Source organism: Astatotilapia calliptera, chromosome 14 (genome assembly GCF_964374335.1).
Source record: "Astatotilapia calliptera chromosome 14, fAstCal68.1, whole genome shotgun sequence".
NCBI lineage: Eukaryota > Metazoa > Chordata > Actinopteri > Cichliformes > Cichlidae > Astatotilapia > Astatotilapia calliptera.
Window position 1 is genome coordinate 38,216,874 of NC_137435.1, and position 18,236 is coordinate 38,235,109.

An 18,236-nucleotide genomic window follows, 5' to 3' on the forward strand; every position below is an offset into this window, starting at 1 on the left:
GATGAGCAGCGGTTATCCAGCCGGACATGTTGGGGGCGGTTGGTCAGGAAGTCCAGTAACCATTTGCAGATGAGGGAACTGATACCCAGGTCTGTCAGTTTCCTGATGAGTTGTGAGGGGTGGATCTATTGAATGCTGAACTGAAGTCTATAAACAGCATTCTGGCGTAGGTGTTGTTGTTGTCCAGGTGTGAGAGGACAGAGTGCATTGCGATGGAGACTGCATCCTCTGTGCTCCTGTTCCGGCGGTATGCGAATTGGTGGGGGTCCAGGGTGGGGGGGAGACAGGATTTGAAGTGTGCTAGGACCAGTCGCTCTAAGCACTTAGTGATGATGGGGGTGAGTGCTACTGGGCGGTAATCATTGAGGCAAGATGGGTTGGAGTTTTTGGGTATCGAGACAATGGAGGTGGATTTGATTTGTACTCACTGGTATCTAATCATCAGCATTAGCCACTTTATTTAAACCCTCAGTTTCTCTCAGTTCATTGTCTTGTCATTGTTGCTGTCAATCCCACATGTGTGTTTCCAGTTCAGTTCAGCCAGCCAGCCAGCCTATCTCTTACATTCTCTTTATCCTGCCCACAAGTACTTTTTTCAGTAACGTGTAATCTAACGAATTACTATTCCTATCGTTACAACGCCGTTACCGTTACTAACAAGAAAATGCGGTACGGTCGCGTTAGTATTTTTCAACAAACAGATGGTTGAAGCAGCTTACCGCACATAAGTAATCTGGGCGCTACAGCTTTAAGCAGCTGCGCGCACTCCCGCGGGCAGCAATCGCTTTCTGCCCGACGATCACTTTTTGGCACAACACCTGGAGCTAGGGGGCAAAACAAGCGCATGAGTGCTGCTGTTTGACTGAGGAAGAATAAAGTAGTCGTGGTAAGACAATCACACAACTACTTTAAGATGACAAAGCAACAAGGTGATATACACTGAAAAAAGAAAATAGTTGAACCAACTTAATTGAATTATTTCAAATGGTAACACCAAATTTAATTAAGTTCTTTGAAATGAAGTTAATACATTAGATTAACACAACTGATTTAAGTTAGATGTACTTAATAAATTAATTGTTGTCAAATAAACATTTTGCATTAATCCAACTTAAAATTAAGACATTTCAACTTAAAATTTTCAGTTTTTCCAACCCAATAATTTGCATAACCCAAAAGTAAAATATTGCTCTTTGCTAACCTAATAATGTGGTTTAGTGTAAATTGCTTTTTGTAGTGACTCTAAAATGAAATTTTAGTTTGTTTAATAAAGCTTAAATCAAAATTTTAAGTTGGCTGAAAATATTTTTCAAAAATTCAAAATCCAATGTTTTTTTTGTTAAATGCTTTATTGTATAAATGTAATAAAGTATTACCTTTATGGCAACCAACACAGCTTTTGGTCAAACACATTACACATTTGTCCTTTTTAAAACACATATGCACAAAATGCAAGTAACGCTTAGTAGGACCACAAAGTTGTCATCAAAGTGTAAAGTGCAACACAGTATTACACAAATATCAATCTCAACACATATAGTGTCAACTATGAAAAAGTGCCCCAAGAGTATACAGAAACTTCTCTTCAGCTATAGCCAATGAATAAATATCTGAACAGTGTAGCTGACCAATGGGGATGAAAAAATATAAACACTCCTTTAGAGTTTTAGAATGTCACAACAGTTTGTTGTATAACTGAGCACATCAAACCTGAAATGCAACCTTTCCCTTGAAACGAAGGCAAATATGTCTGAAAAAATAATAATAATAATAATAATACCATACAAAGTATGTATAAAAGCACATTAAATTGGGGTTTGAGGTCTCTTGCAGCATAAAAAAGGCCCAACATCCAAAAGAGACTACATATTTTACATGCTATATGTCCAAACACAGTTGTTCCTTCGCATTATGGCACAAGGCCATTTGTTGGTCATTGTTCTGTGCCATTACTGGGAGCTTTGAAGTTTGCTGATCAAGCTGCTGATCAAGCTGCATGAAGATTTTTTGGAGCACTTCAAAAGTGAAGCGAAAGGGTTTTGGATAAGCTAGGTTGAGTGCATAGATCAAACCTAGAAGCAGGGCACAAGCTGAGGCAACCGAAATTAGTTCATGCAACACTTCCACACCCTCAATGACAATGCCAATGTCTTCAGGTGGCTCCTGCAGTCCCTCCTTTGGCACGTATGACTTTGATCAGCTGACTTGAGTGCATGTCTAACTGGGCCATGAACTTCCACTCAAGAGGAACAGCCATGAGCCTCTGGAACTCTGTATTTATCTAAAAACAAAACACAAATGACACTAGATATTGTATTATGGAACAAAATGCTGAAACTGATTGTATGCCAAAATGTCTATATCCCAAAAAGTATAACATATATGGGAATTCAAAATGTAAATTCTTTCATTAAGTTCAGTGTTATAAAATCTCAACCACATCAAGTTATGACCGATTCATGAAAGTTAACTGCAATAAATCCCGAAGCATACAGACTTCGATCACTTCAGTTCCATTCTTACCTCTTTCTGTGTGAAGAGTGCAGGCCATCTGTCCTTCAGTTCCTGAATGCTTGGTTCTTGGTTTACCACCTCATGTCGTCTGTAGGCAAACGTGTTAGCCATTTTGTCTGCGATGACCCTTTCATTGTCCCTTATCCCGATCTCTGTCAGAAGTTCTAGTCTCACTTTTTCCATGCTGTCCAGAGTCTCACCAGTAGGAAAGGATGGATAAAAGTTAGCTTCAGAACGTTTTGGCTTCTTCACTTTTTTAGCAGGGAAAGCATCTGTAGTAGCTTTAGATTTCAGTGAGTTTACACACAGCTCTGGACACCCCTGTAATTTGAGCTGGGTCCTGTAGTTTGCCATTTTGTACTTCAGTCGTTGTTTCCAACCGTAGCAGCCATTGAATGATCCAGGTTCTTTCAAACATGGGTGCTTTTTGATAAGGGCCTCTGCAGCTGCGCAGAAATGTGCATCCTCTGGATAGGCCTTGTAACGGTAAATTTCTTCTGCAACTCTTTTCAGGATATCATACAGCATTCGGGTGCTTAAAGTCAACATTTTTTGGCTCACACGGTACTCAGTATTCCCCCTCTCTAGCTGTAGCTCTGTGTCATATGAAAATTGGGGAATTGCAAAATCTTCTGGCCACTGTTGTGTTCGAGATGACATAGATTCAGGGGATGAGAGGATAATTGTGTCATTTGATGCCACCGAAATACCGTCATCAGACTCAAATGAAAGAGACAGAGATGAAGTGGACTGATCGGCACTGATCAAAGGTGGATTTGTTTGCTGGTGGATCACTTTGATTGTCCCCAAATTCCGAAGTTCGGTGGTAGAATTCAGATTGAAGAAGTCATTGCCAAAGTCTTGGTCCATGTATTGCAGTCTGAAGTTACCTTTTAACCCAAAGGTAGTCTTTATCGTGCTGAGAAGGTCTTCAAGTAACTCTGGGATGCCATTTGGAAGAGTCAGCTTTTCAATGTTGTTCTCTCCTAAAATCACCTTCAGTCTTGCAGGTGTTGAACCAGCCATGGTGGTCTGAGAACAAAGCACAAGCACAGTTAGTGAGGATCAACATGTAAACCACTGACATTTCCAATTAGGAGAATTTAATGTCAAACTAGAGGAAAAGAGTAGAGATGGACCGATCCGATATTACGTATCGGTATCGGTCCGATACTGACCTAAATTACTGGATCGGATATCGGAGAAAAATAAAAAATGTAATCCGATCCATTAAATATCACGAAAGCACCTCACAAAACTTGCAACGCGCCGTAACTCACCTCAGAACGTTAGCGGAGCAGTATGCATCACGTGATAGAGCAGCTGTGGCATGCGGGACCTGTCGGTGGTCTGGATAGCATGTGGAGCTTCGCTAGCAACCCGGCATTTCATCTCCGACAAAGTTATCCCCGAGAGAAGTAAAGCAAGTGTGTAAGTCCATCTCTGAATGTTTGTAAAGCATTCCTGCGTTAAGCTTAACAAACGATATATGGAGCGACTGCCTCTCCTGCTGCTACTTCAATCATGAAACTGCTTAATGATCAGCTGATCGGCTTTTCTGTCGCGAGTCTGTCTCTCTGGTTTGTTTTTGGCCCACTTTGCACCAGAAAGAGGAAACCAGCGGCTGAACAACAGCAGCACGTTTAAGCTTGATCAGCTGTTGTTAGAATTTATTTAATATTACTTTCTACAACAGGATCTTTTTCTACGTAGCTGACGCTGGTAACTGTGCAGGGGCGGATCTAGCAAAGTTTAGCCAGGGGGGCCGATAGGGCATGAACAGGGAAAAGGGGGCACAAAGACATACTTTTCTTTCTTATTCTCATTTAAAATGTCGAGCTTTTAATAAATAATTATCTGACACCCAAAGTTTTAATTTGATGTAAAATGAATAGAAGTCAATTACTGTATATAGTAACTATTAAGTCTAATATATATACCCTAGTAAGCTATAGTACTTTTTCCTTTGGGAAGGTACTATCTGTGCAGTCTGCAATTTTGTTGAAGAAAGATGTTGAATCTATTTAATATTTCTTGAAAAATAATTGATTTCTGTGCTTTTTTTTTCACACTGCATCAAATTAAGGTTGATTACGTCGATTAAGCATCATGAGGTGGAGCGTGAGAGGTGGTTCCCTATTTTTTATTTATTTATTTTTGTTGTTGCTGGGAGTTGGAACCCTATTAGTTAGGTTGCTTAATATTTACGCTAAGTACTCTTTAAAATACCAGAATAGGGAGGATGGTGTAGGTTTAAGTTTATTAGATTGATCAGTATTGCTGAACTATGAAATATTTTTTTTTGCATACAGGTATAACAGAATAGCTTTAGTGTAGTTGTTGTTTTAAACTTGAGTATGAACTTATACAAAATGCAGCAAGATATTTAAAAAACAGTTTTGTTGATTAAAAAACACTATATCGGATTCATATCGGTATCGGCAGATATCCAAATTTATGATATCGGTATCGGTATCGGACATAAAAAAGTGGTATCGTGCCATCTCTAGAAAAGAGAGAAGGCAAAGAGAGGAGGAAAGGGGAGGAGAAGAGAGATGGCGAGAATATGGGAGACATTGAAGAGAAGAGAGAAGGAGAGGAGGTGAGGAGAATATAGGAGACAACAAGGAGAGGAAAGAAGAAAAAGAGAAGAGAAGCAGAAGGGGGGAAGAGCATAGGATTAGCTTTCTCATACCCATAGCACTTCAGATCATTACTTTTGATTAAAGCAGCCAAATAGATTGAGGTTAAAGCAGAATTACAGCCTGGTGGCAAATTACCCAAAACCCAGTACAATCCACAAATTTTATGCTTCCTCCGTGATGTACCAAGGGGATTACATATTTCGAATTCATCAATGTATAATATCAATGAAATGCTTTCCTGCTTGGACAACAGTCCATTTTCATGGAAGACGTCACCATCGAAGATAGTTTTGTAGTGCACAGAAGTTTTTTGAGGCTGATTATCTACAGTATTCAAATTAACAGCCTGATCCAAGATTGTCTGGCAGTCAAGAATATGCTGCAAAGACTTTAAAATTGAAATATATTGGAATAACTTGTTATTTTTTCGGTCAAGTATATATTCCACTGGTTCCACTAGTTTAAAGTGGCTCTTATAGTATGCTTTTCGTCTCCAAGGACTGGAAAGTGGACCTTTATCTCCAATTGCTTTTTTTACAGGGTTTGTCTCACAGAGTACACTGGCTAGCTTTTCAACAACTGACTGGTCAAATTGGCATCCGTTGTCTTGTAATACTTGGCTAATAGTCTTTTGGGTAATCGCCACAGAAACAGAACCAATCAAATAGTTTAACTCCTGCAAAAGCTCATCTACAGCTGCATTAGAAACAAGAAAGATGTGTTCCAACTTAAGGAGCACTGAAGCAATTTTAAGCTCAATATCCTTCTCTAAGTTTTACCCATTGTCAAAAGCAGAATTTAAATTTACATCACTCTCTATAATTTCCACATCTGAAATATCACTGGCAACACTGGCACAAGATTCATCAACAGAACTTATTCCAGGCTTAAATGTGTTCACTGTACCAGAGTGTTTTCTGTATTTATGACTTTTGAAGTTCTCATAGACATTGGCTTTATATTCACAGTTTTGGAACACACATGTTACAGTCTCCTTATTTTTAAGATGCTGATAGATATGTTGAAAATATTCTCTTTCTGTGGAGAGTTGATTATGGCCACAAATATGGCAAGTGAATGTGGATGCAGCTTTGGAGACTGCTTGTTGGGCAGGGTGATTTCTTGATAGATGGCTCAGTAGGGCGTTCCAAGTCTTGAACCTACATGCACAATTTAAATAAGTGCATGGATATGAGTGGCCTCGTCCGTAATGCCTATGAATCAGTTTGTAGTGTTTGAGCAATTCAGATCTTTTTGTTAATGTTGTCCCACAGTCCTTGCATCTCCACATGAAGCATAGCACTGGAGAAACAAAGAGACACGCTTTACTGGGTGTATATAAATAATTTGAGAAAACACAGAGGGAGAGTTGGGCAATATTACAATATATCAATATGGTGATATGAGACTAGATCTCATCTCAGCTTTTTGCCACATTGCCCAACACAAAGCGAATCATTTAAACACAAAATGTATTCATCAAATGTAGCCAGCCCTCTCTAAATAGATTTTAAAGGGATAAGTTCAAAACAAAAGTTTAAAAACAAAACCCAAATGCCCATAGGTACTTTTTTTTTTTTGCAATTGTTTTATATGTAAAGCCGATTCCTGTTCAGTGTAAAACTGAATTAAGTTTAAATGAGACATTACTATTTTGAACTTGCATACCTTTGTTGTTGATGAAGTGAAAGTACGCAAGTTCACAGTTAAAACGAGCTGCCTGGCACGCCTCCACACAGGAATGCCCCTCTTGAAGTAGTCAAAGAGCTGAGAAGAAGTTAGGTCAGAAGGTGGCGATGGGGCATCACATTGGACACCAAGCCAAAGGTTGTGGCACTGTCCAGGGTTCCAACCAGAGGTGATGTAATCTTTCTGCCATCAGCAGACACCCCTCTGGAGAGGTTGACAGGAAGGAAAGGAAGCACTACCCAAAGTCCTAAAGATTAAAGATATGTTCGAGTTAGTCTGTCGATCTTTCATCATGTTTACAGTGTTCATCTGTGTAGCGACTTCCACAGTCGCTAGAGGCCGGGGATGAAGCCTGCCTATTTGCCTGACGCGCTGTCAACTTTACGCAATAATGCGAGAGGTGGAATTGTTTGCTTGTTTATTAAAGTGCTTTGAGAGTTTACAGAGTAATGTCATCGGATCCCGATTCAGACTCTTACAACATCACAGGCTCTAAGGCTACGTTCACACTGCAGGCGAAAGCGCATCAAATCCGATTTTTTTGACCCTATGCGACCCATATCTGATCATGCTATGACAGTGTGAACGGCGCAAATCCAATATTTTCAAATCCGATCTGGGTCACTTTCGTATGTGGTACTGAATCCGATACATATCCGATGTTTTAGAAAGCGACTGCTGTTTGAACGGTCAAGTCGCATTAAATCCGCCTTTTACGTCACCGACACAAGACTGAAGCCAATTATCAGCGCCAGAGAAGCGCCCGAGAAGACATCGCGAACGCTTCCTGGCCATCCAGTGTGGATGTCAGTGAAACTGTTGGGAAGACAACGTAAACATTTTATTTGTACTGTATAATCTGCAGATTCTGACAGAAATCTACAGCTATCCTTTGAAGCACCGCTCCTCTCTTAAACGGCAATAAGGATCATTATTAGGTTATCTACATTATTATGTAAATAACAAAATAACTTAAAGCAAAAATTGGGAAACGTGAAGACCGAAGTCTTTATATTAAGGGCCATCAGTCAAACAATACTGTTGCTCTGGGTCTAAACAGAGCGCGTTGTGTGTGACATCTTCTTTTGCGCATGCGGGCCGCTTTGAGCGTTCACACTAGAGCGCGTTTGCTGTCGCATTTTATTTGTAGTGTGAACGAGCAGACAAAAAAATCGGATTTGATCAAAAAATCGGAATTGAGCATTAAGACCTGCAGTGTGAACGTAGCCTAATGTAACAAGGCGAAACATGTTGTGCAGCGCGTCAGGCAAATAGGCAGGCTTCATCCCCGGCCTCTAGCGACTGCGGAAGTCGCTACATCTTTAGTCAACAAAAACTACGGCTACCCAGCCCTCCTCTCTGTCAAAATCAAACCCAGCGAATGACAGACTGACAACGCCCATTTATGTCACCGCTAGCACCCACGTGACTCCCATAACAACCAAACAAATAAAAACCCAGTGATCATCAAAATTCAATACATTCAATTATGGCTCCTACAATCTGCATCTATGTACTTGTATATGTATTCAGACACAGACCAGAAGTGTGCTAGGTCTACAAGAAATCTGATGGCTGTATTTTCTGTGTTCAATAGCGTAATACTTTCTTCTATGATTTCTAATTTTGATTTTCTGCCGCACACCATCTCCCTCTCACACGGCTGATCCGTGCGTGTACGAGCGCTGCACGCACCCTTTCTCCTCGCCTTCTTAACGTCATGTACATTGAAAGCAATGCAAGCGGCAGTAAATGCATGCTTCCTGGAGCCACCACAGCTAAACTTTACCTCCTATATCACCCGTGGCCGTGACCGCATGAACTATTCGCGCCGACAGGCATACTGCGAACAACCACTCGTGTATAAATGCGCGCGCCCGAAGTAACGTAGTCTGAAGAGAACCGCGGCCCAGCTTGCCGCTATAATGTGCTAATGCTAGTGAATAACTAACAGTAAGCCAACACCGACACACTGCATGAATACACAACTTTAAGCTAGCGTTACGATATTAAAACAAGAGAGTACCGCCGGCAAACTACTAACTTAACCTACATGTCCAAACACAAACTACCAACAGGTCTGACATTTCGCATGTTAGCAGGGCTGAATGATAGCGGTTTGGTCAGGTCAGTTTACTAAACACTTAACAAACTTAACAATACAGTTGGAATATTTTTATATCTAATATATTAATATATGTGTTCTACATTTGACTTACCTTCAAGGACTATGGAAAAAGTAATATCTTCGTTACCTTATTGACCAAATTGTTCACGAGGTCCTGCCTGCAGCCAAGTGCCTCTCAAATTGTTGTTCTCAACCGCAGGTAGAAAATTCTGGAGAAGGCGGAGACGTCATGACATCAGACGCACTGCGTCACGAGAAACCTAATTGATGCAGGTTGACTCTAATGAGAATAGCAGGTTACATGTGTACTGAGGGAACAACACGTAATAACAAGTTGATATACTCCACAAATTTAGACTGGCTCCACTAAAGCAGAAATCTTAATGAAACTGACTCTGAACTTTACGTAACTTCAACTACTGCTGAAATACACTTTTTAGAGTGTATACCAGTTTTTAAATTGTGTTAATAGGCCACCTAAGACCAGAGTCATGATAAACAATATATACGCGGCGTTTTTTCCTCAATAGTTTCGTCACGTTTAACGTCTAAGGACAGCGCTAGCAGGCGCTTTCTGCTTATGACCCAAAAATAAAATGTAATACTCTGATAAATATCAGTGGTATTTATTTTGTTTTCATGAGAATAAGTTAAAGAGAAAATAATTGTTCATGATGAGGTTAAGAGTGGTATAAATATGTGATATAAATGTTTGTATTAAAATGCATAAATAGTGTGTGAAAAAATCAGTTACGTTAAAAAACCATAATTTTATGGAATGTGAATGTCTGTTAAAAGAGAAGAAGTGTAACTTGTTTTGTATGCTACGTCACGAGAGGTCATGACTTGCAGATGACTTCCGGGGGAAAGAGACTCGGGAGGAAGAGAGGAGAAAAAGAAGGATTACTAAAATGGCATAGACGAAGCATGGACTTCGGGACTGCTTATGTCACCAAAGTTGTTCGGCAACAACATATCACCCGTCTGCGGGCTTCCCGGTAATCATTCGGAGCGTTTGAGCCGGGCTTCCCGTATCTTTTGTGCTTGACTAAGCACGAGGCACATTTGGCTACGTTGGCTAGCTGGAGCTAGGCTAACGCCACGGTCCTGGCTAACGGAGATTCCGCCGGAGCGGAGAGACGGAGTTGGAGAGTTGTCTCGGGAGAGAGTCGCTAACCGTGGATGATTCGCTGCTATCTAAGGAACCGGAGATTCGTTGCTCGCTGCCGCGAGTGGAGACGGTTGCTACCACAACGAGCGAGTTATTCATCGGAGGAGGTGGAGACATCACGGATACTTGGAGGTATTGTTGTTATTATTAAGAGCTCCAACTAAAGCGCGCCAACAACAAAAATAAACTAAGAGTGCACTCTGGGAAAAGAATAACATTGGACAGATTAAGGGAAAAAATACTGAAATCTATCCCCCGGGGGTTTATTGTATGTTTTGTATATGTGTTTTTTTTTCATGAAGAAAAAAGGGTTGGATGTGAATTTCCTGCAATTGTTTAATACATTTTCTAACCCTGAGATCCCGTGTTGGGTTTATTGCATGGTGTCTTATCATTTGAGTATTCACATGTATTAGCCTTAATCGGTTAAGTGTATTTCCTTAGCCTCCGCTTGTCTGTGTGGACACGAGAATCATATGAACCCTAGACTGATATTTATTTTTTGAGATGTATCTTTTATCACAGAATGTTTAAGTAGAGTCAAGACTGCACCCGAGGGCATAAGGGGGGAGTCTTGTCACACGAGCCGGTGGTAAAAGTGTTACATTTTTGGGGGCTCGAGCCGGGATTGTATGTAATTTTGTTATGACTGACCTGGTTTTCCGTTATTCACCAAAGAGAGGGAACTAATTTTTTTTGAGATTGCTAAGGAAATTATTTTCATTGTCAAGTGTGGTTACATTTATTGTGAGATCTCTTACTGTTTGAGCTAAAAAAAAAAAAAAAGAAAAAAAGAAAAATGGAAGCCGTTGAAATTGAAGCTTGGTGCAAAAGGAAGCAGTTAGCTTATGGACATGCAGTTGTTTTGAGTGATGTGGACCCCGATGTCACAGATGCAGTTCTGCTATCGGCTTTGAGTCAGGTCAAAGTATTTGGAAAATCTGAGATAGTTGACCGTTGTCTTGATGTAGCTTCTAAGACACAGTTGGTACTGATCAAGACTTCAACTGATTTAAGAAATCAAACCGCACCGGATGTTGTTGGACTTCCTGGTGAGGCGGGTCCATGGCCAGCTCATGTGCTCACTGCTCCTGCAGAAAATGATGAGTTTCAATCTAAGCTAATGTCATTCCTGAATGCGGAAGGTAAAACTCTTACTGACGTTGGTGGCTTACTTCAGCCTTCACCCCTTGATGTGAACACGGCTTTGATACATGCTATCAGTTCCTTAGTGGATAAATGTAACACCACATCTGTTGATTCTCAGAGCTATCGTAAGCTGCGCATGTTCTCTGGTGTGAAACCTACGCCCAATGGGGAGGAAGAGTATGATGCCTGGGCAGAACAGACAACACATCTGCTAGATGAGTGGCAGTGCAGTGACAACATAAAGAAACAGCGAATAGTGGAAAGTCTGAAAGGTCCAGCTGCAGACATTGTAAGGTTCTTGAGAGTGCAGCAGCCCACTGCAACTTCATATGACTACATGCAGGTTTTGGAGACGGCTTTTGGAACAACTGAGAGTGCGTCCGATCTTCTGGTGAAGTTCAGACATACCTACCAAAATGTGGGCGAAAAGTTGTCTACTTACTTGTTGAGGTTGGATAAACTGCTGCACTGTATTTTCAGAAAAGGAGGCGTGGCACTGTCTGACATGAATCGATTACGGATGGAGCAGGTTGTGAGGGGAGCACTGCAACAAGACATGATTGCACTTCGTCTTCGTATGACTCACAAGCTGCGAGAACCCCCTTCTTTCAGTGAATTGCTAAAAGAAGTAAGGGAGGAAGAGGACATGCTCCAAAGCAGAAACGATAGTAAGAACCCAGTAATGTCACAGTCTGTAACTCCTGTTTCTAAGTCGGCACCTGAACAAGAAGTTGATCCTGAAGTGGCAAAGCTGAAAAAAGAGTTAAGTGTCATGAAAGCTGAGATGCTTAGTCTTAAAGCTGCTACGATTGCATCACATCCAGACACCCAGATTTCACAACCAGAAGTCCCTACCAAGCCACCTTATAAAAGAAATGCTACCCCACAAAGGTCTGGCTATCAAGAGGATAAACCTGGAATATTTTGCTACAGATGTGGGGAGGATGGACATTTTAAGAGAGAATGTGAAGGTGAAGAAAACCTACTCAAAGTCAACAAGCGCCTCATTAAACTGACAAAGAAATCGGGAAACTACCGCGGGGTCCAGTAGAGGAACGGCCTGGCATCCCGGTGGTTGCAAAACGTTCCACCAAGTGCAGCACCTTAGAGGGAAAAGTGAAAGACACTGTACCTGCAGGCTTAGTGGGCCCTAGCTCTGTAGTGTCGGTACAGATTGAAGGCATCTACTCTAAAGCCATACTCGATTCTGGTTCTCAAGTAACCCTGCTGTACAGATCCTTCTACGACAGATATTTGACACACCTGCCATTGACGTCTATCGACACGTTGGCGATATGGGGTCTCAGTTCCGCCGAGTACCCTTATGATGGCTATTTGTCACTTAGGCTGGAGTTTTTGGAAGCAGATGTAGGCGTGAGTGAGACCATTGATGCACTTGTGTTGGTATGTCCCGACCCAGTTGTGAGAGGTGAAGTTTCCCTGCTTGTTGGCACCAACACACCCACTGTGAGGCGATTGCTTAGCCACTGCAGGGAAAAGGGAGGGGAAAACTTTGTGAGATCCATGCACATTCACCCAGTCTTCAGAAAAGTTTTCAGTGAGATCTCAGTGTTGCCACCTGATGCTGACAGTAACCAGAGGGGAACGGTGTGGTTCACCCAAGCCAAACCTGTCACCATATGGCCTGGGGGAGTCGCCCAAGTGGCTGGGGCACCAAAATTTCAGGGAGCGCTGGGCACTCAGACAATCCTTGTAGACTCACCTGATGACCCTGAGAATGAGTCACGGTTTCCCGATGGACTCCTGGTGAGACCAGAGTTGCAGACCTCCACTGGGGTGATGGCAAAAAGAATTACTGTTCTAGTTAGAAACATGTCAGCACGGGAAATTACCTTGACCAGAGGGACACCAATAGCTCATCTGTTTCCAGTCGACGTTGTGTCATCTCTACCTGGGAAGGAAGAGTCTGAAGTCGAGTTCCCTAGGAAGCTGAGCCCCTCTTCTTTCAACTTTGGAGACTCACCAGTTCCTAAGGAGTGGAAGGAAAGGTTGGTGACAGAAATGATGGAGCGGAGTGAAGTTTTCTCTCTGCTTGAGTTTGATGTCGGATGCAGTAAGAGCACCCAGCACACTATTAAAACCACAGAGGACAAACCATTTCGGGAGAGGTCTCGTCGGTTGCCGCCTGCTGACGTGGAGGCATTGAGACAGCATCTAGCGCAGCTAAAAACTGCTGGTGTTATTACAGAGTCACGCAGTCCTTATGCCTCACCCATTGTGGTCGTGAGAAAGAAGAATGGGAAAATAAGGATGTGTGTGGATTTTCGGACCCTAAACCGCCGCACCACTCCCGACCAATACACGGTGCCAAGAATTGAAGATGCTTTGGCATGTCTCAGTGGAAGCAAGTGGTTCAGTGTGCTTGACCTTCGGAGTGGATACTATTAAGTGCCCATGGCAGACTCCGACAAGGAAAAGACAGCTTTCATTTGCCCGGCTGGATTCTTCCAATTTGAAAGAATGCCACAGGGAGTGACAGGGGCTCCCGCTACATTTCAGGGGGTAATGGAACAAACTGTTGGAGACATGAACTTGCTTGAGGTGTTGGTCTATCTCAACGATCTCATTGTGTTTGGAGCCACGCTTGAGGAGCATGAGATCCGGTTGCTGAAGGTGCTTGACCGTCTAAAGGACGAAGGACTGAAGCTGTCACTGGATAAATGTCAGTTTTGTCAGCCATCGGTGACTTACGTTGGGCACATCATATCTCAAGACGGGGTGTCTACTGATCCAAAGAAGACTGAAGCTGTAACCGCATGGCCAAGACCCAACACTGTGACTGCGTTACGGTCGTTTCTTGGATTCTGTGGGTACTACCGGCGTTTCGTGAAAGATTACTCCAAGGTAGCTCACCCATTGAACCAACTGTTGTCTGGTTACCCTTCAACTGCAAAGAAGAAAGTAAAGGAGAGACAGGATGGTCCGCACCTTAACCCCGCAGAGCCCTTTGGTGGTCGATGGAGCGGAGAATGTGAGGCAGCCTTCGAGGAGCTGAAGCGACGACTTACCCAAGCTTCTGTGTTGGCCTTTGCCGATCCTCAGCTACCTTATGTGCTGCATGTAGACGCTAGCCGGGAGGGGCTAGGAGGAGTGCTGTACCAGGATCAAGGCGAAGGATTGAGACCTGTGGCTTTCGTCAGTCGGAGTTTGACTCCTTCAGAAAAGAATTACCCAGCCCATAAATTGGAATTTTTGGCGCTGAAGTGGGCGGTAGTGGACAGACTGCATGACTATCTGTACGGGACCAAGTTCGAGGTGAGGACAGACAACAACCCTCTGACATATGTGCTAACGTCTGCCAAGCTAGACGCAACGGGTCACCGTTGGCTTGCTGCCCTGTCTACATATGACTTTAGTCTCAAGTACAGAGCAGGAGTCCAAAACATTGACGCTGACGCTCTCTCTCGCCGGCCACAATCGGGGTCGATATCCAAATCCAAGTGGGACGACGTTCCTGCAGCAGGAGTGAGAGCCTTGTGTCAAATGTCTGGGGTGATGAAACATAAAAACCCACGATCCGGAAGAGCCATTGACTCTTTTGGCACTTCTCCACAAGCTATCCCACAAGCTTATTGCAATCTGGCTTCTTTGAGTGTTAAGAATATGCCCTTTGTGAGTCTTGCTGAGTTGTCGACCGCTCAACGGGAAGACCCCGGCATAGGTCAAGTGTGGACAGCTCTGAGTAATGGGAATAGTAACCAAGTTGACAAGACCAAGCAACCAACTTGCTCTTTGCTGTTGAGAGAGTGGGACAGGTTAAAGATGCAAAAAGGAGTGATGTATCGCATTGTAACTCATCCAGGGAAATCCCGCTGTTCTCAGTTGGTACTACCAGAAAAGTATAGAGTCCCTGTACTGAAATCACTGCACGATGACTCAGGTCATTTGGGCCTCGACAAGACATACGGCTTGGTAAGAAACCGGTTCTACTGGCCTCGGATGAAGTCAGAGATTGAAGAGTATTGCAAGTCTTGTGAGAGGTGTATAAAAAGAAAGACTCTACCCAAGAGAGCTGCACCTTTGTCGCATTTGCAAAGTGAGGGACTGTTCGACCTCGTTTGTATGGACTTTTTGTCCATAGAGCCTGATTCGAGCAGCACAGAAAATGTTCTGGTCATTACCGATCACTACACTCGTTATGCTCAAGCTTTTCCAACAAAAGACCAGAGAGCCTCTACGGTTGCAAAGGTGTTGCTGGAGAAGTATTTTGTACATTACGGACTGCCACGGAGGATGCACAGTGATCAGGGCAGAGATTTTGAAAGTCGCCTTGTCCATGAAGTGTTGAGTTCACTTGGAGTTGAAAAATCAAGAACGACGCCCTATCATCCTCAAGGAGACCCTCAACCCGAGAGGTTTAATAGGACGTTGTTGGACATGTTGGGGACCCTGGAACCGAACAGAAAGAAAAAATGGAGTCAGCACGTCGTTCATTTGGTTCATGCTTATAATTGCACTCCAAATGAAGCTACAGGTTTCTCTCCTTATTTCCTTATGTTTGGGCGTGAAGCTAGGTTACCTGTGGATTTGTGTTTCGAGACTTCTAGTGATGGCACACCACAGAAAACTTACCTCAAGTACGTTTCTGACCTGAGGAAGGAGTTAAAGGCTGCCTATGAACTAGCAGAGTCCGTCGCTGCCAAACAGAATGAGAACAATAAGCAGCGGTATGACAAAAGAATCAGGTTCGCACAGTTGTTACCTGGAGACAGAGTCTTGCTACGAAACCTCGGGTTAAAGGGGAAGCATAAACTGGCCGATCGCTGGGTGTCAAAACCATATGTTGTGGAAAGCAAGATGCCGAACCTACCAGTGTTCCGGTTGAAACCTGAAGATGGTGATGGACCAATCAAGATCCTCCATCGAAATCACTTACTGCCTCTTGGGCAGAGGATATGTCTAGACTCTGCATCCCATACGGATCTCACCCCTACAAGGAGAGTCTTGCGACGGAGGAAACAGAAAGAATGCACAGACAAGCCTGGAAAGGAAAAGACACTATCGCAGAGAACGGCAGATAAAGACTCTGAAAGGGAAGGAGTCACACCCAGTGATAAAGATGAGAAAGAGTACACTGACTCCGAAGATGAGGATTTTGGACTTTGGTGTGATCTGACTGTTGAACCTCTCAGGTGCAACATGGATAGTGATACTCTGGAACCGTTCAGTCTGGATTTGGGTATTTCCTTAAGTGACGTAGCTGAACAACCAAAAACAGTTGGGCTGGGAGTAACACAGGAATGTGTAGAGGAACCTGAGACGGACAGTGTAAATGAATCTGAGTCTGTTGAGATCATCGAAGCCGAATCACCTGATACTTGCGAGAATCCTGAGGAGACAGGGAAAGACAAAGCACTGCCTGAAGACATTCTCTTGCAAGAAGAGGACACTGAACTTAACTCTGAGACTAATCCTGACTTTGACATTAAGACCAGACCTCAGAGGTTAAAGAGGGCTCCTTTGAGGTTAACTTATGATGAACCAGGTCATCCCAGTGTGGTAGCCGCCACTACAGTGAAATATGTCTCTTGTTTTTATAAGTGGATAGGTACATCCATCTTTGCTTAGTTGTGTGTTTTACTCACCTGTTGTGCCATACTGGTTTATGTTTTCAAGGTACAAAGTCATGAGGGCATGCTTTTCTTTGGTGGGGGGAGAGTGTAATACTCTGATAAATATCAGTGGTATTTATTTTGTTTTCATGAGAATAAGTTAAAGAGAAAATAATTGTTCATGGTGAGGTTAAGAGTGGTATAAATATGTGATATAAATGTTTGTATTAAAATGCATAAATAGTGTGTGAAAAAATCAGTTACGTTGAAAAACCATAATTTTATGGAATGTGAATGTCTGTTAAAAGAGAAGAAGTGTAACTTGTTTTGTATGGGTGCCTTGAAAAGCACTATATAAATCCAATCCATTATTATTATTATTATTATTATGCTACGTCACGAGAGGTCATGACTTGCAGATGACTTCCGGGGGAAAGAGACTCGGGAGGAAGAGAGGAGAAAAAGAAGGATTACTAAAATGGCATAGACGAAGCATGGACTTCGGGACTGCTTATGTCACCAAAGTTGTTCGGCAACAACATATCACCCGTCTGCGGGCTTCCCGGTAATCATTCGGAGCGTTTGAGCCGGGCTTCCCGTATCTTTTGTGCTTGACTAAGCACGAGGCACATTTGGCTACGTTGGCTAGCTGGAGCTAGGCTAACGCCACGGTCCTGGCTAACGGAGATTCCGCCGGAGCGGAGAGACGGAGTTGGAGAGTTGTCTCGGGAGAGAGTCGCTAACCGTGGATGATTCGCTGCTATCTAAGGAACCGGAGATTCGTTGCTCGCTGCCGCGAGTGGAGACGGTTGCTACCACAACGAGCGAGTTATTCATCGGAGGAGGTGGAGACATCACGGATACTCGGAGGCATTGTTGTTATTATTAAGAGCTCCAACTAAAGCGCGCCAACAACAAAAATAAACTAAGAGTGCACTCTGGGAAAAGAATAACATTGGACAGATTAAGGGAAAAAATACTGAAATCTATCCCCCGGGGGTTTATTGTATGTTTTGTATATGTGTTTTTTTTTCATGAAGAAAAAAGGGTTGGATGTGAATTTCCTGCAATTGTTTAATACATTTTCTAACCCTGAGATCCTGTGTTGGGTTTATTGCATGGTGTCTTATCATTTGAGTATTCACATGTATTAGCCTTAATCGGTTAAGTGTATTTCCTTAGCCTCCGCTTGTCTGTGTGGACACGAGAATCATATGAACCCTAGACTGATATTTATTTTTTGAGATGTATCTTTTATCACAGAATGTTTAAGTAGAGTCAAGACTGCACCCGAGGGCATAAGGGGGGAGTCTTGTCACACGAGCCGGTGGTAAAAGTGTTACAAAAAAAACAAAACAAAAAACAGC

The 18,236-nt window shown here is 42.8% G+C and overlaps 2 protein-coding genes and 1 long non-coding RNA gene across 3 annotated transcripts in view; 2 read left to right on the top strand and 1 right to left on the bottom strand.

Moving 5' to 3' along the window:
- The window catches only part of LOC145420224 (uncharacterized), a 306,663-nt gene that overhangs the window by 238,622 nt on the left and 49,805 nt on the right, over positions 1-18,236 (top strand). The window lies entirely within an intron of this gene.
- LOC113037040 (uncharacterized) lies at positions 1,109-3,578 on the bottom strand. Its single transcript, XM_026193764.2, has 2 exons — positions 2,524-3,578; positions 1,109-2,281 (listed from the first exon to the last, which is right to left on the bottom strand). The coding sequence occupies exons 1-2, from the start codon at positions 3,538-3,540 to the stop codon at positions 2,153-2,155; spliced, it is 1,146 nt and encodes a 381-aa protein (XP_026049549.1). The 5' UTR covers positions 3,541-3,578; the 3' UTR covers positions 1,109-2,152.
- LOC113036741 (paraneoplastic antigen Ma1 homolog) lies at positions 11,116-12,564 on the top strand. The gene has a single exon (XM_026193195.2). It carries the CDS (start codon positions 11,271-11,273, stop codon positions 12,345-12,347), a length of 1,077 nt encoding a protein of 358 aa, XP_026048980.1. The 5' UTR covers positions 11,116-11,270; the 3' UTR covers positions 12,348-12,564.

What these genes read in the sequence shown, in the direction of transcription:
- LOC113036741 (XM_026193195.2), top strand. Translation starts at nt 11,271, where the DNA reads ATGTCATTCCTGAATGCGGAAGGTAAAACTCTTACTGACGTTGGTGGC.
- LOC113037040 (XM_026193764.2), bottom strand. Translation starts at nt 3,540, where the DNA reads ATGGCTGGTTCAACACCTGCAAGACTGAAGGTGATTTTAGGAGAGAAC. An exon ending in CACTCTTCACACAGAAAGAG is followed by an intron (nt 2,282 to 2,523) that starts GTAAGAATGGAA and finishes TTTTGTTTTTAG; the next exon opens with ATAAATACAGAGTTCCAGAG.